Consider the following 21,432-nt stretch of genomic DNA (forward strand, 5'->3'; position numbering starts at 1 on the left):
AGAGAGACGATACACACGTAATGATTTTCTTTACCAGCTTAGGCAAAATGAGCATCAAAGAGAGGAAGAAAACACACATTCTTCGGTGTAGTCATCCCTGGATAATCACTCGCTTCAAGCACCCTTGTTGTGGAAATTAAGGGCACACTTCAAATTTTACGGTAAATACCTATAAAACAATAAATTTTAAAAACTCTATGCATGTTAATGTTGGATTTGCACATAAAAGTACTAATATACAATCCACGAATAGCAAGTTTTTAAATAGACATTTGGAAAATAGACAATCCCCCCATATTGTCAGATAGAATTACTTAAATTTGAATCCGAAGAGCACATTTGATATCTTAGGCAACTAATTAATGATTAGAATCGACAGATTCCTATTATTATTATTATTATTATTATTAAATTCATCTTGTGATGTATTATTGAGAGTGAGAAAGGAGGAAAATCAGAAATTCAAACCCCCGCATTAATAACGAAGCAAGAAACAATACAATCGGAAGAAACTCTGGCCTGAAGAAAACACTAAATAAGCCTATCTCAACAAATTATATCATTATTATAAGCATCTCGCTAGGTCATCTCCCTCAGCAAACTGAAACATAGAATGAGAAAATTAAAAGCCACCAAAATATATTACATACTTCCTCCGTCTTTTAATACTCGCAACGTTTGTTAGTTTTACGCATGTCGATGCACAACTTTGATAATTTATATCTTAAATTCTCTTTATGCAAAAATTATAAAAAGTTGATATTTTGAAAATACACATTGAGACGAATCTAACAAGATCCCACATGACTATGTTTTATCTTATATAAAAAATACTACGAATAGTCAAAGTAGATTATATGAATAGTGGCAAAGTCCAAACGTTGCGAATATTAAAAGACGGAGGAAGTACCTAATTAGTTGGGATTTCAATGTTGAACATGGTAAATGACTCTAATTCAACTAAGATGCTCAATTTATGTGAGATTAAGATATAATTACTAATCTCAAGATTAGGGAATAGGGATTAAAGTAGTATAATTTATTTTTTCATGTTTGACTTCTCCTAGTCGTGGCATCAGAAGCGGTCCAACTACTCGTATTTTTGTATCAATCTAAGAAGCATGCCAGTAGTAAGAATATAGCCACAAACCCAAGAGATACTTCTATTCCAACATGGAATCCTGAAAGAAAAGAATGAAATAAAAAGCATTCATCACTAAACACTAAATATAGACAAAGAAGGGGAAACAAGGAAATGATTAGTGTAGAAACACCCACCAAAGTTAATTACCCGCGAAAAACTGACTACAAACTATTGCACCAAGGTATATCATCAGCATCAATTAATCTTGCATGTTATAGTTTAACATTTACAATTTTACGGTAAATGATTATAACCCAATAAGCGTGATCTGTCAAGTGGCCAGTCCTGAAAGTTCTTGAACGGATGGGAAAAGCGTATTACATATACACGTAAAGACAAATAGAGTATAAAGGGTGATAGCTTAGGTTTGTTGCCACAATTAAATCTTTCCCGTAATTAAAATGAACAAGGCATTTTTCTGAATGGTTGTAACACCTCATAGATGTTGTAGTATTTAAGCTAGCTGTGATGTAATAACTCATTTTATTCAATAATAATTCTACTGAAGTTCTTATTCTCTCAACTCTCTCTCTCTCTCTCTCTCTCTCTAAAAGCTTTAGCTTAGAGTTTTCTTTGAAGTTCTTCATGATTAGATCATGAAAACTTACACACTCTGATAATGTTAGCAAGAACATAAGGAACGCAAAGTATAACATCACCATCCTTGAGCTGCACCTCCTCGACTGTTTTAGTTGTTTCTTCAAGTCGTTTACCACGGAAATTAAACTCAAAGCGAATGTCTTTAACTTGCGTCGACATTGGATGCAGCGGCACTAATCTATCCATTATCTGATCCAAACGAGTACTTTTAGTGACTCTGAACATCGTCTCATAGCCCGATCTACATTTCACTTTCAGAGTTAGAATTATCCCCAAAGAAGAACCTGCATGGAGATTGGAGAGGAGAGGGAGATAATTCAAGTTAACAAATACAAAACTTGTAACCTTTTTGTTTTTAATCTTTAACAGTTCCGAATCTAAAAGTAAAATACACTACTAACTTTGTTTCTAAATGTTGTTAACAAATTTTGAAATCAAGAAAGTAGACATATATAAATTAAAAGCAGAATAATTAAGTATACTTTGGCATGCATCCTAATCTGAGTGTACGTAAAATAATATTTTGGAACTTACTCATTGTGTTAAAATTAAAGCCATCAATGACGTCACCATTTTCCATGTTGAGTTCCTTAGCTGTATGATTCTCAGTTAACTTTAATCCAGCGTAAACAAAGCTTAGAGGGCCTTGTTGTTCTTGGGGAAAATACTCCTGCCTAAGCTGAGGCAGTATAGCTGTAGAGCGCCTCACATTAAGAAACATGTTTGTCTCCTTATGCATGCGGATGCATACAGTTGCATAATCCACATCACTATACCCAGAACCACCTTAATAACCAATCATAAATGATAAAAAACAAGGCAAATCAGTTATGAAAATACATCAATAGTTATTTGTCAAAATAACCATGACTTGTTATTTGTCTGTCAACTAAAGTACCAATGTAATATAACTACTACAGACTACTCTACTAGCACTCCCAAGAATGAAAAGTGTATTAGGAAGAATAGTAATAAATGACTAGCAATGGATTGTAGTTAAAAACAGCATACCAGGGAATCAGAAAAAAATAAATAGTATTGCAGCAGGAAAACAAAAAAACAAACATGTTTAAGTACAATCGATAAGTGAGGTGAACAGAATAGGGCCTTAATTTCCCCTCCTCTTTACACATTATTTTTTTGAAGGGACTCTTTCTTTACACATAATTTAGAAAAGGATAAACAGACATTAATTTAGGGATAATTATGTCATACCAATATTCCTTTGAAGTAAATCACTACTATACCCTTAAATATATCACATTATATAAATGAATAATAATATAAAAAATATATAACTCCACAATTTGGTCCATTTCTAGTTATTTGAAATTGAAACAATTAATTGACTTGATAAAAGATTAAGCACCAGAATTATTGATAAATCAAATCAGAATATTTTATTTTCCATTAAGAACAAACGAGTACAAAGGGTGAAAATTAAGAATGAAACAAACCTGGAATAAAGGCAAAAATGACGTCATCATGAACCATGCCAAGTTGATGGGGAGTATCCATTTGCCTTAACTTGGCACTGTTAAATTCAAATCGGGTGGTTTGAAAATCCAAACCCAATTTCTGACAAAACCCGATCATTACCCACCGAAGCGGAATGTCAGTCTCAATCTGGAAGGTAACTGATTCTTCTTCCTCGTCTATCGAATTCGACTTTTTCACCACCTTCACTAAAATTTTCTTGGTTTCTTGCTTTCCTTTTTTGACTATGGCGGAACATTCCCCAATTTCTTCATCCTCGATAATATCAATCGGCATCTCAGGGTCATCATGGTCATATCGCCGTTTCATGGTTGTTCAAAGAAAAGTTCCTAACAATTCGTTGGCAAGAACATCATTATAAATCAACAAAAATTGACATTTAAAATGCAGATTCTGAATTGTTATTATAGATTATTCAAACAAAAACATGAAAATCTAACTCAATTACGGATTAATTGAACTTTATCAAGAAAACAATCATTCAACATGCAGAGCTAACACATAATTACAGATCATACATGTAATCTTGTCAATTAACAATGTAGGAGAGAAGAAAGGATTTACCTGTAGAATTATACTTTCGCCGTTTTCAGAGAGGGTAATTCTTCAGGTTTTTGGAGAGGAAGAAGAAGAATGGACTGAAAGAGTCGAGAGAAAAAGAACAATTGTTTAAGACGAAGACGGTCAGCCTCTGTGGAAGGGGAGTTATATTGTACGGAGTACTAGTTAGTAACTTGGGATTTTTGAACAAAAACAAAGAAACGCGGGCTTCTCCCTCCAAAATCCTAATTTTGTCGTACGTCAAAAAAAACAAAAACAAAAAGTGTAGTGTCGCCTCAAATCCCAATATACCTTCTTTAATGTTAGTTTTATAAGTATACGTCATGATATGAGCTTAAAATATAATCCATATAAGTTTATACTTTAAATTATAAGTCTCTAATTATTTTTCTTGGGTTAATTAATTCAAATTTAACAATAAATTAAACCCTAAAAAATATAGATTTATTCATATTAAGCGCACACCATGGTATGGGCTTATTTATTTTAAGCTTTTGTCATGGTATAAGCTTAATTGCATAAGTCTATATCATAGTCGAAGGTATAAATTCTAAAGTCTCTAAATTTTTTCCCGGGTAAATTAATTCAAATCTAATAACATATTAAACCCTAAATAACTTAGATTGCATAGTTTGTACCATAGTATAGACTTATACATTTTGAGCTCCTTCCATGTTACAAGATTAAATTGCAAAAGTCTTTACCATGGTACAAGCTTAATGCATAAGTCTATGAATTTTTTTCGGACAAAAAAGAAGAAATTACCTGTTGTGATCTCGTCAAGATTCCTCCGATAGACTCAGACATAAAAATAATCGGGACGCATTTTCTCGTCGGCGACGTTAGCCTTGATGCGGTGGCCGAATTGACATCCGAATGTGGCTTGAATTTGGTGGTGGCCGGAATCTCATGGTGGCCGAAGGTGGTGGTGGTGGTCGGAGTTGGTGGGGAGGTTGGAGGTAGAAAGAAGAAGGTAATGTGGAAGGTAAATGATGAGAGGGGAAGGTAAATATAGGAGGGTATATAATAGGACGGTTTTGAGTAGTATGAGGCGATAAATAGTAAGCCCCAAAAAAATGGCAGTTTGATGCTTTTTAATTGTGGGTTTTTAAACAATGCCCACCTTTTATAAAAAAAACGCCGTCCCCTCCTAATAATAATAATAATAATAATAATAATAATAATAATAATAATAACTAGTCTTATATGCACGCATCGCGTGCATGACGTACTTCATCGTGATTCTATATAAAAAAATTGAAAATTTGTGATATTACAACTAATCACCACAAACAACGTGCACAAAGTTTGAAGTTAAATACAAAGGCAGGAGATCAAACTTTGTGGCGGACTCATTAGCCAAACAAGGGTTAACCAGGAGATCTAGAGATGAGTTTCTTGCTTGGGTCTAGTCTAGAGTCTAGACTCATGTACTAGTTTAGACGTTAAGTGATTTGGCCCAATGTACTTTGCATGTGCTGTGAGTTTGTTGTAACCGCAAGCTCTGTACTTCTTGAAAACGAAGCATTAATGAAATGAGCCAAACAATTATATTAAAAAAACAAAAAAGAACGTATCTGAAATCATGGGAAAGAGCCATGTAGAAGATGTTAAGGAAAGTGAAGTTTTTATTACCACAATATATTTCAGAGATCGCGAAACATAAAATCTGCACTTTTGCATTGGGAAAGGCCTACTAATAATATTTACATTTCTTTGAAGCTAAATCATTTCCTGTGTCCTGCAGATGCCATGAGGACACCAACAGCTACAATGAACATCAGCAACATGCTAACTAATAATATATATGTTCGTCTTGATGATTTTCTGTACTCTCCAAATAACAGTATGGCCCAAAATGTGCTCACTAGAGGAAGTGCCTGAAAATAACATCCAAAAATGGAAACAAGTTAATTAGATATATGACAATTAACTTCCAAAAATGGAAACAAGTTATGCTTATAAGTTATACCTGAACAGCATCAGCTGCAGCATAACCAGCAGCCTGACCTCCCATGAACTGAAGGCCATTCCCAAAACCACAAAGTAAACCTGCAAGTAAGGCCCATCCTCTTCCTTTCGAGTCTGCTAAGTAGGCCTTAAATGATGACTTTGGCAAGTTCAAAATAGGACGGTATAGGAATATGATGTTCAAAACAATTGCAACCACGAAACAACACACTGAGAAGTAGAAGAAAGCAGTGTAAACCACCAAATGAGGAACCCCTTTCTCTAGGAGGTGGAATTGATCGTTTGTTGCTAGGTTGAAGAACGGTGAGAAGAGAGAGAAGCAGATCCCGGAAAAGAAAGTTATAGCAAGTCCAAGCCAAATGCTCCTATCAAACACCTACAAGTGATGGAATTGAAATCAACTGATAGATAACTGTTGTATACAACATAAGAACTTAAAGAAGGCTAGTCAAATTTGCTACTGAAATGTCTAGATGCTAAGTATCAGTGGTAAATCTTGTGATAGTATCTGATGTTATATGTCAACTAAGCTGCAAATTACTGCTAATTGCTGAAAACAACCTTAATAGGTCATTTCTGGAATTTTGTTGCAGTTGATGAAGTAATATACCTTTATGGATCTCTTATTCTCAAGTTCGATGAGGAATTCTGCAGTCCCGAACTGTGCCCCTTCTACCTTGGTCATTTCACCGTTTTCAGGATCCATCGTAGCTGATTTTTTACTGTCAAATTTGATTGTTTTGTCTTAGAATGAAAATAGTCATTCTGTTTCATGGTAATGAATATGTTTTTGTAAGATGAAAAACAATACAAGAAAAGAAGTGTACTCTGCCTTGTCTTCAGAACCAGTTGGCAGATCACCGAGTTTTTTCTTGTTGTCAGACGCATTAGATGAGTGAACAAGTGAACCCAAAATGACAGCAACAAGAAAACACGCGACACCAGGGAAAAGGATGTCAGCCTTGTTAATTTTGTCATCCAGGAAATAGTTCAATGTGGTGCCTGAAAATACCGAAAGCACACCATAGTGAACACCTCAGTAACAAAAATCCACTTCTACTGATAACCTTATTCATGAACTTTCAGGAAATTACCTATTACAACAGTAATGCTAGCAGAGACCACCTCTACTACTGATAAACCTACTAGTGCCCAAGCATATTGTGTGGATAGGTTCCCGATAGAGAGGACTACTCCACCTGCCATTGCGAATAACACTGAGGCCCAGTTATCCTGCAACAACCACCCTTAATAAGGTTTATAAACCATCACTATTTCTGTCACGAAACAGAAAATATTCATCTCCCTGTAACTTCATGAATATGTTAAGTATCGGTGAGCTGCGAAGTTAACTCAATATTGAAGTTCCTTAACTTGGTTACATATCTTCTAATTTCTGTTGGTTTTGAGTTTTAGACATGAACTGCGAGAGTTGACGAGTTCTGTAATAGGATTAACTCTCTTTGCCATTCGAAATGAAGATAAGTATGACACTAGACTAGGAAATATTAAGTGCATAAAACAGTGAGAACATATGTAAGGTTGTGTGATCACAAGAAATCTAACAAAACAAAACCATAGATCATTGTCCTTAGATATCAATTCACCTAGTACTAAAACAAATCTAAGAAAATCAAAACATGAAAAACAAATTTTATGAATTGTAAAGAAAATAGGTGACCTGATAAAGTTGGGTGATGAAATTAGGCATGCCAGGTTTAGCATCTCCCATTTGACCAAGAGTAAGAGCAATGATAACAGCAGCCAAGAGATTGGTAATGGAGTAATCAAGATAAGAGTGTTGAGGAAGACGGCCACGCCTTTCGAGGAAGGCTAACACAGCAGGCCATGTACCCAAGAACAGCAAAGACATGAGCATACATACTATTGCTCCTCCTTTGCTTTCAACCACAAACATTTCTAAACCACTTGACAAAATCCTCTTTGTTATCTTCTCTATCACTCTTATTATTGGGCTTCCTTCCTCCTGATTATCACACATTTTTCATCATCAAATTTACATAATTTAAAATTCAAACAGAATGAAATTGCTAGCTTTAATTTTCTTTCATTTTTGGAAATAGCACTAATAACAAAATTCAATCATGTCTTAAGTTCTTATTTTCGATAAAATTCAGTATTTTTTTTTAACAATATTTTACTCTCTTTTTTTTTTGACAAAATTCAATCTTGATGTACAAACATAGCATGAAACACCCAATGGAAAAAGAGGGAAAAAAAACACCTAATTAAATGATAACATGATTAAGGTAGGATAATTCAAAACCCCAGATTTAAGAAAAGAGGGGAAATGTGAAAATATGCAAATTCTTCAGGAAATTAAGCAGAAAAATATAAGAAAATTCAGGAAATTTAGCAAAAATGAAGAATAGGATAGACAGGATCATACAATGATATCTTCCATTGACAAGAATAATTAATAAAAACCCACAAGACAGCAAAATGAGACAATACTTTTGAGTTTTGAATGTAAAAATCATCAATCTAAAACAAAAATGTCCCATAAAGAAGTCCCATACCTTAAATAATTAATCTGTACAATGTATGAACAAGAAAGCTTCCCAAATGTATTTGATGTGATGTCGACTGAAAAGGGGATTAACAATTGATAAAACTGTAATGAATTGTTTTATTTTTCCAGAATTTTGGATTACTACTTATAAAAAGAGTGAGAGAATAGACTGAAAATTTGTAATTTTGTGATCAACTGATCATGGAATAGTTTGTTTGGGTGGGTAAACGTAAATCTATGATAGGCTCATCTTTGCAAAGTTATGGAGATGCGTTGACTTTTGGAATCTTTTGAAAATGATAGAATCTTTTATTAATTTCCTTATTGCCAGCACTTCGGTGATTCTGTAACAACCCACGTATGAGTCAATTAGAGCGGCCGATATGGCAATTTTGTCTCACTTGACAGGGCCCACTGCAATCTTGAACGTATAACGTTGGTTAAGATTTTTTTTATCGTCAGGAAGGGAACTGTATTGAAAATTTGAAGCCCCACTCTCTTAGTGTCCATCTTGTTAATCTATAAGGGTGAATTTATGTGAAATTTCGACCTAGAACTCTTCATCTTACCTTTAAAAAAAAAATGAAAATTTAAAACGTGTTAGTCAGCCTGACTAACTACGTCAAAGTTGAGAGCAAGGGTTATGTGGAAGGGATCTTCTTACTTTTCTAAATGAAATGGATGGTTCATTTCTTAATCAATGGTTTTGAATGTATGAAGGGAAAAAATAAGAGGATTTTAAGATTTGTTTTCCCCTAACTAAGATGTCTAATTCTCAGGATATAAAATGGGTGAAACTAAATGAAGAAGATTCAACACTAACCTTGTTGAAGTTGGTAGGGAACTCAACTTACCTTGTGATTTAGAGGACACATTACCAAATCATACGGTCGAGCACCATCAGGAGGTCAAAAAATGGTTTCTTCTTAGCGCAAACCAATTTCAATCGAACACATTACCAAGTCATACCTTGCTTTTTTTTTTTTGAATTAACATTGTATCATAGAAGAAGAAAATATGAAGTACGTACTCCTATGAGCGTGGAGAATTTGAATAAACATCATCTTATAGTTGGAATATACTTTTTTATGTTCCAAAAATGTTGCAACTTGACAAGAGTGCACAAATCAACCACAAATCCACAATGCAATATATGGAGTTGAAAACAAGTATGATACAAGTAGAAAACAATACATCTTGAGTCTCATTCTATCTTTTAACCGAAAAACGGAAAGAAAAAGAAAAACAAAATCAAAACCAATGGGATTGCAAAATTAGCAAGGAGCTAATACAAATTACTTCCAAATTTTACAAGGATTAAGGAATTGATTTAAAAATTTGTACTTCTTCCGGTTTCCAAAAACAACTGCTGCTACTTTCAAGGAAAGTTTGACAGTTTCTCTCAACCCAACCCACAAATTTCCTTGGCAATCAACTATGAACATCTGATAAAGTTTCAATCTGAACATATATTTCACATCTCAGTCTAAACAACCACGAATCACTACTGATTACTGAATCAAGATTGTTGTATGATTGTATGTCTTCATCAGTAAAATACATTAACAATGGGACAATTTTTGTTGCCAGATTATGACTTTCTATGCCCTGATGATGCCATTAGGATTCCAACTGCAATGATGAACATTAATAACATGCTTACAAGTAGTGTGTATGTTTTTCTTGTTGATTTCCTGTATTCTCCAAAAGCAACTACTCCCCAAAAGGTGCTCACCAATGGAAGTGCCTGATAATTCATACACAAAACACAAAGAAATTGTTAACAAGAAACTATTGAATCTCGTCTGCATCATTACCCTACATGACTCTCATCTCTCTATAAACCAACAAAATACAAGATAAATGTAAGTTTCGACGTTTTGACTGACCTGAACAGCATCAGCTGCAGCATATCCTGCAGCCTGACCTCCCATAAACTGAAGACCATTTCCAAATCCACAGAGTAAGCCAGCCAAAAGGGCCCATCCTCGACCATTCCAGTCCTTAAAGTAGGCATCAAATGATGACTTTGGCAATCCCAAAATAGGGTGAAATAGGAAGGTGACATTCAAGATGAGTGCAATTGCAAAAGAGGAGATGGAAAAGTAGAAGAAAGCGGTATAAACAACCAAATGAGGCACTCCTTTCCTCAAACGGTGAAACTGGTCATTGGTTGCTATATTGAATAGTGGAGAAAAAAAGGAGTAACAAATTCCAGCAAAAAATGTTATTGCTAAACCGATCCAAATACTCCTGCCAAACACCTGCAAATAGATTACGAATGAGATAACTTAAGCATACATTAAATCATCATACATAACCAACCTCCATCAAGACTAAGCAACTGACCTTTATGGATCTTTTTTCCTCAAGCTGAATGAGGAACTTTGCAGTTCCAAACTCCGGCTCCTTTGTAGGTTCATTTGTCTTTTCAAGGTCGATAGAAACTGAAAGTAAAGTGGAGGTTGAGATATTCTATTCCTAGTCCTAACCTAGAGATGGACATGCCCTATATGTAACACAAAATGTCCTAATTCCTCAACCTTTATGAGCAGATGTTCCATCTGAGGCTGAAATATCGGATTTCCTGTCAAAAGTCGGTTTTGGTGGCGTCACTAGTCTGAAATATTGTGGCAAGTACACAATCCGACAACTTGGTTACTAGTACACTTCATACTTTCATAGTCTATTCATGTTTCACAAAATCCTAATAATCTCTCTTGCAATGAGTTCTTTATCATAGTTCAGACAGTGTGTACCTTTCCTGTTCTTCTAGTTTACTTTCCAAATTTTTGAGTTTTGCAGTATTATCAGCATCATTAGATTTGTGAACAGCCGAGCCCACGAACACTGCAATCAGAAAACAACCTACTCCAGGGAAAAGGATTTCTGCCTTATTTATTCTGTCATCCAGGAAATAGTTTACTGTGGTTCCTGATAATGTAAAAAAGGAAGTTTCAATTCCAGTTGTTTCAAAATAACAGATTCTGAAACATAAGTCGGAAAGTTTAATTGTAGGCCATCATTACTATATTAGGGAAGATAGCAACTTTTTCTGACATCCTAAATGTGATTCTTAATCACAAAAGGAGGTGATGTAGATGTTGTTATAGGAAAGAAGGAAAAACACGAACCTATGACAACGGTAATGCTAGCACTTACAACCTCAACAACTGATAACCCAGCTAAAGCCATAGCATACTGTATAGATAGATTCCCTACACTAAGAGCAACTCCTCCAGCCATTGCAAACAACGCCGAAGGCCAATTCTCTTGAACCTATCACGTTCAAAAAAATTAAAACATTGTTGCTAATGGAAAATAGATTTCTGTTAACATGATTTTGGAATCAATCTCTAAGCCTAAAATATGAGGATCCTAGTAAAATGTTCTCAATAAGAAAAAATTACCTGAAAGAGTTGAGTTAAGAAATTTGGCATGCCTGGTTTGGTCTCTCCAATCTCACCTAATGTGAGTGCTATAAACACGGCAGCTAGGAGATTAGTAAGAGCATAATCAAGATAAGTATGTTGAGGAAGGCGGCCACGCCTTTCAAGGTAAGCCAAAACAGCAGGCCATGTCCCTAAGAAGATTAGAGAGAGAAGCATGCACAGTATAGCTCCTGTTTTACTCTCTACCACATACATCTTCAGTCCCACCTGCCAAAATTCTCTGAATCATTAGAGCAAGTTAATTAAGAACAGCCACATGATTCAGTATCTAGTCATCACTTTATCCACAAAGCATAATGCCACAAAAAAATTTGCAAACAAGCAACATTTTGAGTCTGATGAAGCTGATATAATACTGATCAATCTCTTACAAAATATTTCTATGTATAGTTAAATACTGATAAAAAAAAACCCGGTAGTATTCTATCAAAGTATTACCAACTCTGTCTGGAAATAATAGTCATGTCTATTAATACAGTATCAGAATTTTTAGTTAAATCATTGTGTCTAGATTATGGCTTGGACGATGATTACATCTGTCTACATGGAATAACATACTGCAATTTTCAACTTTGACCCGAACTTTTTTTGTCAAAAGTTGGAAATTGAATTTAATGAAGATCACACAAGCTGAAGAGATCTTCATACTTATACAAGCTAGATTAAGATAATCAATGCAATAAATTCAAGAATGCAGCTTTAAAGAGGAGAGAGAAAACGTTGCATACCAATTGTTGAAGAAGATGATTGGAGAAAAGAACACAGCTGCAGACTTCTGGGAAGAACACAACAATCTGACAGTAACTTGTATTAAAAGCTCAGATTCTTACAATGAACTAATATGGTTTACAGCAGAGATTCATGGAATCCTTAAGATATACAAAAGGACTGTATGGTACAAATAAAAATGAGGTTTTGTCTGCATTCAAGAAGTGTGACCAAAATAAATGAGGAATAAAAATTATGAGCTGTTTTGATTGGGTAGTTTGTTAGATTCATGGAGAGTCTTACACGTTGAAACAAAGAGTACAGTGATTAAGAGTTTAATAATACAATCAAACGTGATTAGGTCGTTGATGATTGCTTATTATTTATAGTCAAACAATGCTAATATCATACTTATACCTTGACACGCAATCTCTGATGCAAGGGGGCAAAAATAAAAAAGAGGGGCATTCCGAGAATTGAACTCGGGACCTCTCGCACCCTAAGCGAGAATCATACCACTAGACCAAATGCCCACTTGATATTCCTTCTTGCTGGCTATCTTAATCACTGTTGATTTTTATAAAAAAAATTACAAACCAAACAAAAGATTAGATAAAAGAAAATTTTAACTTTTTTTTTTTTTACTTTGTTTGATTCTGAAATACAGCCTTAATTCATATGTTTACAGTAACAAACACAAAGAAAATGACAACTTCTTTCAGAGCAACCGTCCAAGTACTTTACAGAGTGTCAAAATTTGAGGATATAGAAGCGAGAATGTGCAAAACATACTTGTATGAAAGAGATACAATACCCTTATCTTTTCTACTCCCTCCTGTTTGTCTTTACTAGAATACTAGCCTACGCATATCACTATTCATTTGAAACTGTTTATAACCACCCCTGAGAAAATAACATTCAAACAAAGAACAAAAGAACATTCCAAATAAAGTGCTAGGTTCGCACGTGACCTAATCAATCCAGAAACTAGAGATCCATTACTCTGCTACGAGTATACTTAATCTGATGATCCATTTTGCCGAAAGTCTCAGCCATTGCACAACTACATCCGAGTACTCAGTCATCCATTAGCTCAAAAATCTGCTTTGCCTGGCGTTTTGGCCACGCGTTCCAGGTAGTGCCCAAGAAGTTTCTGGTCGAAAACCATATTTGGAATCTGCAGAGCAAACAACTGAGTAAAAATTTCATAGATAATGAAGGCAATAAAAGTGCTCTTTAGTTGGTATGGTTAGACTACCTTATCTCCGAAATATATTTTGGTATCATTTGCTATTGCTTCAATGAATCTGAGCTCAAGATACTGGGGTGTTAGCTTCATAGTGTTAGCTTCAGCTTCTTTTATTAATCTGGAAAAACAGACATCAACATTTCAACATTAACATTAGTGACATGCGAACAACACTCCCCCGCCAGTGGGGTATGTTGGACGGGATTCGAGGAGTAGTGATTCACCTGTAGTAGTAGGAATCAGCCATGCTCTTTTCTCGAGCTACATTCATCTCATTATCAATTTGTTGCTGCCTTCTGGCACTTTCCTTTTCCATCAGCTTCTGTTCCATGATGATTTTGCTCACAAATGAATTCTTTTCTGCCTCAGATATCGCAATCTTTTTCTGTGTCTCTGCCTCCTTCTCAGCAACCTTCTGCTTCTCAATAGCTATTAAAGCCTGAGAAAGAGCAGTTAAAAGGTCATGAAACACAGTAAAAATAAAAATGTGAAATATCTACAAAAAAGCAAGAATTAAGATGAAATGAACTAAAAAAAATTACAACAAATAAAGGCCATTCTCTAAAGTTAAATTTATAGGGGAAAGGTGGAGGAACAGTCAAAAGAAGTACAAATGCAAGCCTGTGCAATCTTGATTCTTGACTAGTAAGCGAGAGACGAAACTACAATAGAATCTGTGTATAAATGAATCCGCATACAGATGGACCGCCAATTTGTTTCCCCTATCCCAAAGATAAAAGAAAAAAGCATAGGTAGATGAAGTCAGAAACAGATATCCTGCTGTTGTACCTTTGTCCTTTCCTCCTCCATCTGTTCATAATTCTGCCTTATAGTCTCCGGGATGGTAGGTTTTGTGACACGAACACTGATAATCTCAACACCTGGGGCATAACGAGTGCAGTCTCCCTGGAGAGCATCTTTCATCCTTTCATCAATCTGTATGGAGGTACGACGACAGAACATTAAAAAAATGGTTACTCGAGCAGTACAGGGCCAGAAACAAAATGAAGATTTACCACTGAATTTGTAAGTATACAAAAAGTATTATATGTAAAAACAGTTGAAATTAGACCTTCAACAATGAAGAAGACTTGACAAAATCACGAGGAAACAGAGAGAACTTTGGAATAAGAACAAGCCAACCAAGAGAGAAGTTATGAGTCTAGAATTAGCACATCTAAAGCATACGGTTTACATGATACTAGAAAACTGTGGCACTTGTGATATTGTAACCCCAAGTCAGGAGTACGTTTCTGAAGCTTGAGTCTAGGATCTTAGAAGGTGGGTGACCACCCCACCCCACCCCCCAAAAAAAATTAAAAGAATAAGTCGTGTATGTTCTGTGTTTACTCTGTTTCCTCAACTGAAGCATTCTACTAGTTTTGTTACTGCACCCCTCTACTATTCTTTTGTTCTTTAGGAAAAACTTCACGATTATATCCTTCAAGTAACATTTTCCACCCATTTAGTTCACGTGGCCCCGAAATAAATCCTCTCTACAGGTTCCAGTTGGTTAAGGACTTAAGGGCAAGTTCATGTAAATATGGACATTCAAGGATCCTATCATCGCCTCATCGGCAATATCCATAATGCATCGCCATTCTTGTTGTCGTATATAGATTGGAAAGAAAACAAGAATTCCACTTACAAAGGGAAGCTTATTAGCAACACAGCAAGAGAAGGGAACAGAGAGACAAAGCCCACCTCCTAAATCATTACTGAAGGAGAACAGCTTGTTTCAAAATTAACAAAATAGTAACTAGTATTATATTACACTAGAACTTAAAAATGTTGTTGCTCACCTGATCAAACATATCAATATAAACTTGTTGAAGAGCATGGGAGCTGCAGAATTGATTGATCTCGTGATGAATTTTGTCATATATCCATGTCTTATCATAGTGCACGCCGTAATTCAGAAGTGTATCATATACAAAGTCCTTGTTCAGCCTGTTGACAACCTGAACATGATATTGAAGTATGTTACATACAGAAGTACAACTCAGCTAGAAAAAGAAAAAACCAGCATCAATAACAATTTGATATTGAGTTGTGCTACTCATGTAAAGCGCCTCCAAGTTAGCGTACCTCTATCCTGTTGAAGTTGATCATAACACCCCCTTTTGTGCCACATGGAATGTTTCTAACCTACAGAATACGAGTTTTAAAGGTAAATACGGTATAGTTTCTTGTTTGGCATCTTTTGTCATCAAAGATTAGAATAAACAGATTTTAGTTGATCAATCAAAAAAGTTATAAAACCAACAAGGACTCATGGAACTACCTGATCAGTCTGAAGAGTCACTTGTATAGGTTCATAATGAGTAACAATAGGAAGCTTCCAGTGAAAACCTGAAAGGTCCTAAAAGTCAGACATTATACACAAAACATACAATCAAAGGTGACAACAGACTAAAATCCCACCAGGATCAGTGATTGTTTTGAGAAGGGCACCCCCTCTCCAGTAGACACCAACATGACCTTCAGGAACTTGATGCAAGACGGTCAAGCTGATCTTGCTTGTGGACGCCGAAGAAAGCATAACCTGTCCAAGTGTTCACAGCATATCATACAAATTACAATCCAAACAAACATGACTACGCACATCAGAACTACTCCAAAAATTAAACATAAACCACACAAGACAGCTATGATATTTTTCAATACTATCATATTCTTAGCTACCAGCTATCCTGTGGACTAGTGGTCGAGAGTGTAAACTCTAACCTCTTGATCCAGGGATCAGGACTTGGTACCACTGATCAAGCCGCCTTGGTTACCACTCTCTCTCCTTAATTATTCCTACCTAAAACCCACAATGGGTGTTCAGGTAATACATCAAAAATTTGCGAATGTATATTACTCGTCATAGTCCTAGAATCAATAGAATTTTGTCAGAATACGTCCTGTCTTTTCACCTTAGTAGTTTAGCACCAACGACTCTAGACATAGCGATGAATTTCTCATTTTCTTACTCGAAAAAGGATCAAGAGACATTAATTTTGGTGCAATTGCCTCAAAAATCACATCAACATCTAAACTCGATTTCCCTTCCATTTCTGGACAATTGTATTACGCAAAGTATATTCGGAAAAGAATCCTCAAAATTGAATATCAACGACGAAAAGTAAATTCACAAAATATGGAAAATTATATTATTCATGATTAGAAAGTCATGATTTGATCCCTCAATTGAAGGATGAAAAACCTAGAAATGGCGAAATGAAATCAAAATAAGCCCAAATTTAGTAAGTTCAACATATTAAAAGTGAAGTAAAATGAATCTCGAAGTGGAATGCACAGAATGTGATCGATAAAATTCCACACAGAAACGAAAGTGAACAATGATTGAAGAGAGAATACCGCAGTGATGGCAGCGACGAAAAAGAAAAGCAAAGGAAGAAGACCGGAGAGAGGATTTCCGCCGCCTCCGCCACCAGCGGGAGGCTGAAGAGGGCGGTGCGCAGGTGCTTGTTGTTGCTGTTGAGGGTCCATACCTTTCGTCTATTTTCCTCGCAACTTCCGTTTTATGCTTATTTCCTTTCTAGTGCTGCTGCTGTACTATTGCTCTTTGTTTCTCCAATCCTTCGACTTCTGGACTATTTATACTATTTATTTTTTTACTTATTTTTTTTACTTCTTTGCAAGTACTTGGCAATTTCCCTTTTATTTCTTTTCAAGTGCTACGAAGTATGTAAATTACAAATGAAAGGAGATGAATTTGATCTCAAGTGTTTATACCACGTTATAATGTAATAGGGTTTTTAAAGTTTGTTGAAATTTTCTCGTAACATTTTAGCAACTGTGTGATTGTTGTACAGAGTTGAACAATATTGAATCGTAATTGTAAGTACAAGTACTTGAATGTTGAATGTTGAATGTAAGGATTCTTTTACCTAGCCTCACCAAGTATATGGAGTTTCAATTGAGTTGGATTTATAAAGATAACTATTAGTCTTTCTTTACTATTTTACAAATAAATTTACAACAGTTTAACATATGAGTTCTTATATCTAGGAACTCTATAGATATAAGATATTACGGAGTATAAAAGTTCTTTATTTAACTAATATTTAATGATTTTAGTCTGACGAATACGAAAATATCACATCAACTTTTATAAGAACTTGTCGTGGTGTATTTTCATACTATTGTCGAAATTTTAAAGTGTTGATATATGAGAAGTATTAAATATGAATATGGACGTCACAAATATTGAAAGGCATGATCATATAGTTTATCCAAGTAACAATTTTTCTTGGTTGAGGATCTTTAGTTGGTCAATGAAATAAGTAGACTATAGGGTCAATATTGTTGAGGTCAATAAGAAATAATTGAAGATATGTTAGAGAGTGTTGATGGAGTGCCAAACAATCAAAAGACATGCACTTGATTTGCAATGCTCACCCGCAATGATAATAATACAAGAAGTTCGTGTAAACTACCTCCTCTATTTCCACATAATTTATTCCAACTTCCTAATTCCTATCTTGAGACTAATGCGTTATTCAGGCGTTATTCAGGGGCGAAGCTAGACTCAGTAATGAAGGAGGGCCGATTTTACATATTGTAGTACGTATTAACTCTGATTGATCATCCTAATATTTACTCCTTAGTTGTTAAAAAATCAAACATAACATAAGATTGTAAGAACATAGACATTTGTTAGGGATAAATAAGCTTCGTAAATTGACCTTAGTTAATACAGAATAATGCTAAAGAAAACCAGTAAAAAATTAAAAACCAAACTCATAGGGGGTAGGATAACAACAAAGCCCAATTTTTAGCTTGTTTTTTTAGGGAGGCCCACCTTTTAGTACTACAGTAGTATTATTTATTTAGTATTTTAATTATGCTTTATCTTTTAGCAGGGGGCCACACACTATTTTTACACTAAAAACTCTTGTTATGTCAGCAGTAGAGTACTATATTGGCTTATTTTTCATTGGTACCGCAGAAACTTGAGGGGGGCCATGGCCTACTTAGGCCCCAATGGCGCTTCGCCTCTGGCGTTATTGTCATTACTCAGTAGTAAGTACTCACTACTTTACTATCACACAACTGACGAGTATATACCAATGAGGTTTTTGCCTAGTGGTTATGATTTATGGCTTGTGTACAATATGTCACAAGTCCGATACCCCCGCCCCCAATTTATAACTTTATATTGCTCTTGTGGCTCATTCGCCATATGTCACAAAAAAACACAAGTGATGATTAATTTTGCAAATTCGCCATCTTTAAAAAGTAAGGAGTTAATATTCACTTTTCTCAAAATAGTGGAAAGACTCCGGCCCTGTTTAGTTCACCTTATTTCTCCTGATCTGATCTGATCTGGACTTATTTTTTCTGATCTGATCTAATCTGAACTTATTTTTTCTGATCTGATCTGATTCTTCAGAATTAAGTTTAAACAAAAATCTACATTTATTAATATTGAACAACTTACGTGTAAAATAAATGTTACACAAATTTATAATATTGTTATTATTTATTTGACTTTGCTCATGATTTAACTATTCCTTATATTAGATAGACCTACACATGATCTAGATAGATCGGTTATGATCTAGACATATAAGTTCCGATCTGGATATGATATGTACAGATCAGTTCTAATCTAGACATGATTTGTACAGATCAATTATGATCGGGACATGATCGGTTCTAATCTGGACATGATCTGTACAGATTAGTTCTAATCTGGACATGATATGTACAGTTCAGTTATGATCTAGACATGATCTGTACAGATCAGTTGATCTGGACATGATCTGTACAGATCAGTTTTGATCTGGACATGATATGTACAGTTCAGTTCTGATCTAGACATGATCTGAACATGATCTGTACAGATCAATTCTGATCTGGACATGATCTGTACAGATCAGTTCTGATTTGGACATGATATGTAAATTTCAGTTCTGATCTAGACATGATCTGGACATGATCTGTATAGATCAGTTCTGATCTGGACATGATCTATACAGATCAATTCTGATCTAGTCATGATCTGTACAGACCAGATCTGATCTGGACATGATCTTTGCAGATTAATTTTGATCTGAACATAATCTGTACATAGTCGATATATAGATCAGTTATACGGGTTATTCGATTTTGGGTAGGTGTCCTACCCTGTTGCGCACTACTGGAACTACCGGCCCCCTTGCTTGCAGGGTTGTATTCCTTAACAGCTACGCTCTTCTCCTTATCACCTACGGCCACAAAGTTATTCTGGGGCGAGTATCTTCTGAAAGATGAGAAATTTCGAGGGGATTTCTCTATCAGTTCTGCTTTCAAAGCCAGACTTGAGGCTTTAGCCACAGACCACACAGTCTGCAAGCCCATCTTCTCTGGCAAGGAACCCTTCAAGCCACTAACATACCGAGCCACTTTCTGACTCTCAGATTCTCCTAACTCATTGCGCTCTGAAAAACGCAAGAACTCCGTTGTGTATTCTGTCACAGTTCTCTTTCCTTGAACACACTCAATATACATCTTGTATAAGATCTGCTCATAGTCCTCGGGCAGGAACCGTTCCAGCATCAACTGTTTCATCCTTCTCCAAGTCTTGATTGGCCCTTTCCGTTGCCTCTGCCTCTGCACAACCAACTTATCCCACCAGACAGCAGCAATACTTTTCAATCTAATCGCCACCATCTTAACTTGCTTATTTTCAGGAACTTCCATGACTTCGAAAAACCTATCAACATCAATCTGCCAATCCAGAAACTCCTCCAGTCCTCCACCCCCATGGTTCCGTAGAACAATGGAATATAGCCTTCACCCGATAATCATGTTTATGATGATTATTTCCATCGTTACTTATTTCTTCCTCGAGGGGTTCTTCTTCTTCGGAACTCGAACTTTCAGCAGTGATATTATGTCGATTCCTCTGCGGTGCCCTAGTCGGACTCCCTCTCCCGTTCCTCCCATGATTCACATTATTCTGCACAACGTTCAACTGCGTTGTTAACGCTGTCATCTTATTAGTCAAAGCAGATAGGGCCGTGGTGAAAGCCGCGGTAACCTCCTCAAGATCTGCTCTGGTCACTGGTTCTCCCATGGCTAATCAAAATACGGCAAGAAACAGGAGAAAGCCTGCTCTGATACCACTTGACGCAGTCGGAAAGACCAAAGAAAAGCAAGCGCTAATCTTTAAAACGAACGAACAGATTTACGAGCGATAAATCTGTAAAACTCCGGAATCCACCAGAAAAGAGATAAACTCTCAGAATTTTATTATCAAAAGAATAGTTGATTTCTAATGACGAAAATAAAGTGTTTAAATAGTTAACGCAAACCCTAATACAAAAACGGAATTAAAAACAAAAAACGAAAATAATTAAACTGCAGTGTACGAGCCCTAGCTAAACGAACTCGGATGGCTTAAAAAGCCCATCAATCACAGCATAGCGGTGAGTTGAACTCGTGGGCCCGTTTCCTTTCCGAAAACATATTCTATTAAGCAATCGGACACCGGAGGCCCGACTAGTAGAAATCATTTCAGCAATTTTCGACGATTTGCTTCTTTGTCGAATCGTGCAGCCATCCTTCCTACATCAATAAGTTATATGTTTTGAATTTTTACAAGCAATAACATTTGCATTTCTTTATGTTTTTGTAAGAAAATACTATATGTCAATGTGACTATGACTTGGTGCCATATCACTTGATTGACCACATGGAAATTAGAAATTCCCATGAATTTTGA

The 21,432-nt window shown here is 35.6% G+C and overlaps 3 protein-coding genes and 1 non-coding gene across 6 annotated transcripts; all 4 read right to left on the reverse strand.

Moving 5' to 3' along the window:
* Positions 1 to 1,315: 1,315 nt before the first annotated feature.
* LOC130462838 (uncharacterized) lies at positions 1,316 to 4,791 on the reverse strand. 2 transcript variants are annotated; one of them, XM_056831799.1, is made up of 5 exons: positions 4,568 to 4,789; positions 3,806 to 3,932; positions 3,202 to 3,570; positions 2,279 to 2,530; positions 1,316 to 2,028 (listed from the first exon to the last, which is right to left on the reverse strand). In XM_056831799.1, the coding sequence occupies exons 3-5, from the start codon at positions 3,548 to 3,550 to the stop codon at positions 1,739 to 1,741; spliced, it is 891 nt and encodes a 296-aa protein (XP_056687777.1). In that variant the 5' UTR covers positions 3,551 to 3,570; positions 3,806 to 3,932; positions 4,568 to 4,789; the 3' UTR covers positions 1,316 to 1,738. The 2 variants fall into 2 exon arrangements, with proteins under 2 accessions (XP_056687777.1, XP_056687778.1); XM_056831800.1 differs by lacking the exon at positions 3,806 to 3,932 and having other exon boundaries at positions 4,568 to 4,791.
* Positions 4,792 to 5,410: 619 nt separating this feature from the next.
* Positions 5,411 to 12,713, reverse strand: LOC110791637 (uncharacterized). Of its 2 annotated transcripts, XM_021996406.2 has the most exons (14): positions 12,487 to 12,710; positions 11,717 to 11,965; positions 11,441 to 11,585; positions 11,066 to 11,240; positions 10,850 to 10,926; positions 10,656 to 10,753; positions 10,196 to 10,570; positions 9,970 to 10,053; positions 7,455 to 7,760; positions 6,868 to 7,006; positions 6,601 to 6,775; positions 6,384 to 6,495; positions 5,775 to 6,149; positions 5,411 to 5,682 (listed from the first exon to the last, which is right to left on the reverse strand). In XM_021996406.2, the coding sequence occupies exons 2-14, from the start codon at positions 11,951 to 11,953 to the stop codon at positions 5,530 to 5,532; spliced, it is 2,451 nt and encodes an 816-aa protein (XP_021852098.2). In that variant the 5' UTR covers positions 11,954 to 11,965; positions 12,487 to 12,710; the 3' UTR covers positions 5,411 to 5,529. The 2 variants fall into 2 exon arrangements, 1 of the variants encoding a protein (XP_021852098.2); XR_008922480.1 differs by lacking the exon at positions 5,411 to 5,682 and having other exon boundaries at positions 6,132 to 6,149; positions 6,606 to 6,775; positions 12,487 to 12,713.
* A 214-nt stretch (positions 12,714 to 12,927) lies between these two features.
* On the reverse strand, positions 12,928 to 12,999 carry TRNAP-AGG (transfer RNA proline (anticodon AGG)). Its single transcript has one exon. It is a non-coding gene; the product is annotated as a tRNA-Pro (tRNA).
* A 162-nt stretch (positions 13,000 to 13,161) lies between these two features.
* LOC110791638 (uncharacterized) lies at positions 13,162 to 17,295 on the reverse strand. Its single transcript, XM_021996408.2, has 9 exons — positions 17,079 to 17,295; positions 16,140 to 16,260; positions 16,000 to 16,067; positions 15,804 to 15,863; positions 15,518 to 15,676; positions 14,505 to 14,651; positions 13,940 to 14,154; positions 13,725 to 13,833; positions 13,162 to 13,643 (listed from the first exon to the last, which is right to left on the reverse strand). Exons 1-9 carry the CDS (start codon positions 17,208 to 17,210, stop codon positions 13,560 to 13,562), a joined length of 1,095 nt encoding a protein of 364 aa, XP_021852100.1. The 5' UTR covers positions 17,211 to 17,295; the 3' UTR covers positions 13,162 to 13,559.
* Positions 17,296 to 21,432: the final 4,137 nt, after the last annotated feature.

This window comes from Spinacia oleracea, chromosome 6 (assembly GCF_020520425.1).
Source record: "Spinacia oleracea cultivar Varoflay chromosome 6, BTI_SOV_V1, whole genome shotgun sequence".
Classification (NCBI taxonomy): domain Eukaryota; kingdom Viridiplantae; phylum Streptophyta; class Magnoliopsida; order Caryophyllales; family Amaranthaceae; genus Spinacia; species Spinacia oleracea.

Bases quoted from the DNA above. Each gene is read 5' to 3' on its own strand.
- LOC130462838 (XM_056831800.1), bottom strand. From the start codon at position 3,550: ATGAAACGGCGATATGACCATGATGACCCTGAGATGCCGATTGATATT. The intron at 2,531-3,201 runs GTTTGTTTCATT...TTGGTTATTAAG, and splicing joins CATTTTTGCCTTTATTCCAG to GTGGTTCTGGGTATAGTGAT. The intron at 2,029-2,278 runs GTAAGTTCCAAA...ATCTCCATGCAG, and splicing joins CTTTAATTTTAACACAATGA to GTTCTTCTTTGGGGATAATT.
- LOC110791637 (XM_021996406.2), bottom strand. From the start codon at position 11,953: ATGTATGTGGTAGAGAGTAAAACAGGAGCTATACTGTGCATGCTTCTC. The intron at 7,761-9,969 runs GTAAGCATGTTA...TGTGATAATCAG, and splicing joins GAAAAACATACACACTACTT to GAGGAAGGAAGCCCAATAAT. The intron at 6,150-6,383 runs GTATATTACTTC...CATCACTTGTAG, and splicing joins AGAATAAGAGATCCATAAAG to GTGTTTGATAGGAGCATTTG.
- LOC110791638 (XM_021996408.2), bottom strand. From the start codon at position 17,210: ATGGACCCTCAACAGCAACAACAAGCACCTGCGCACCGCCCTCTTCAG. The intron at 16,068-16,139 runs GTGGGATTTTAG...AGGACCTTTCAG, and splicing joins CAAAACAATCACTGATCCTG to GTTTTCACTGGAAGCTTCCT. The intron at 13,644-13,724 runs GTAGTCTAACCA...TTTGCTCTGCAG, and splicing joins AAATATATTTCGGAGATAAG to ATTCCAAATATGGTTTTCGA.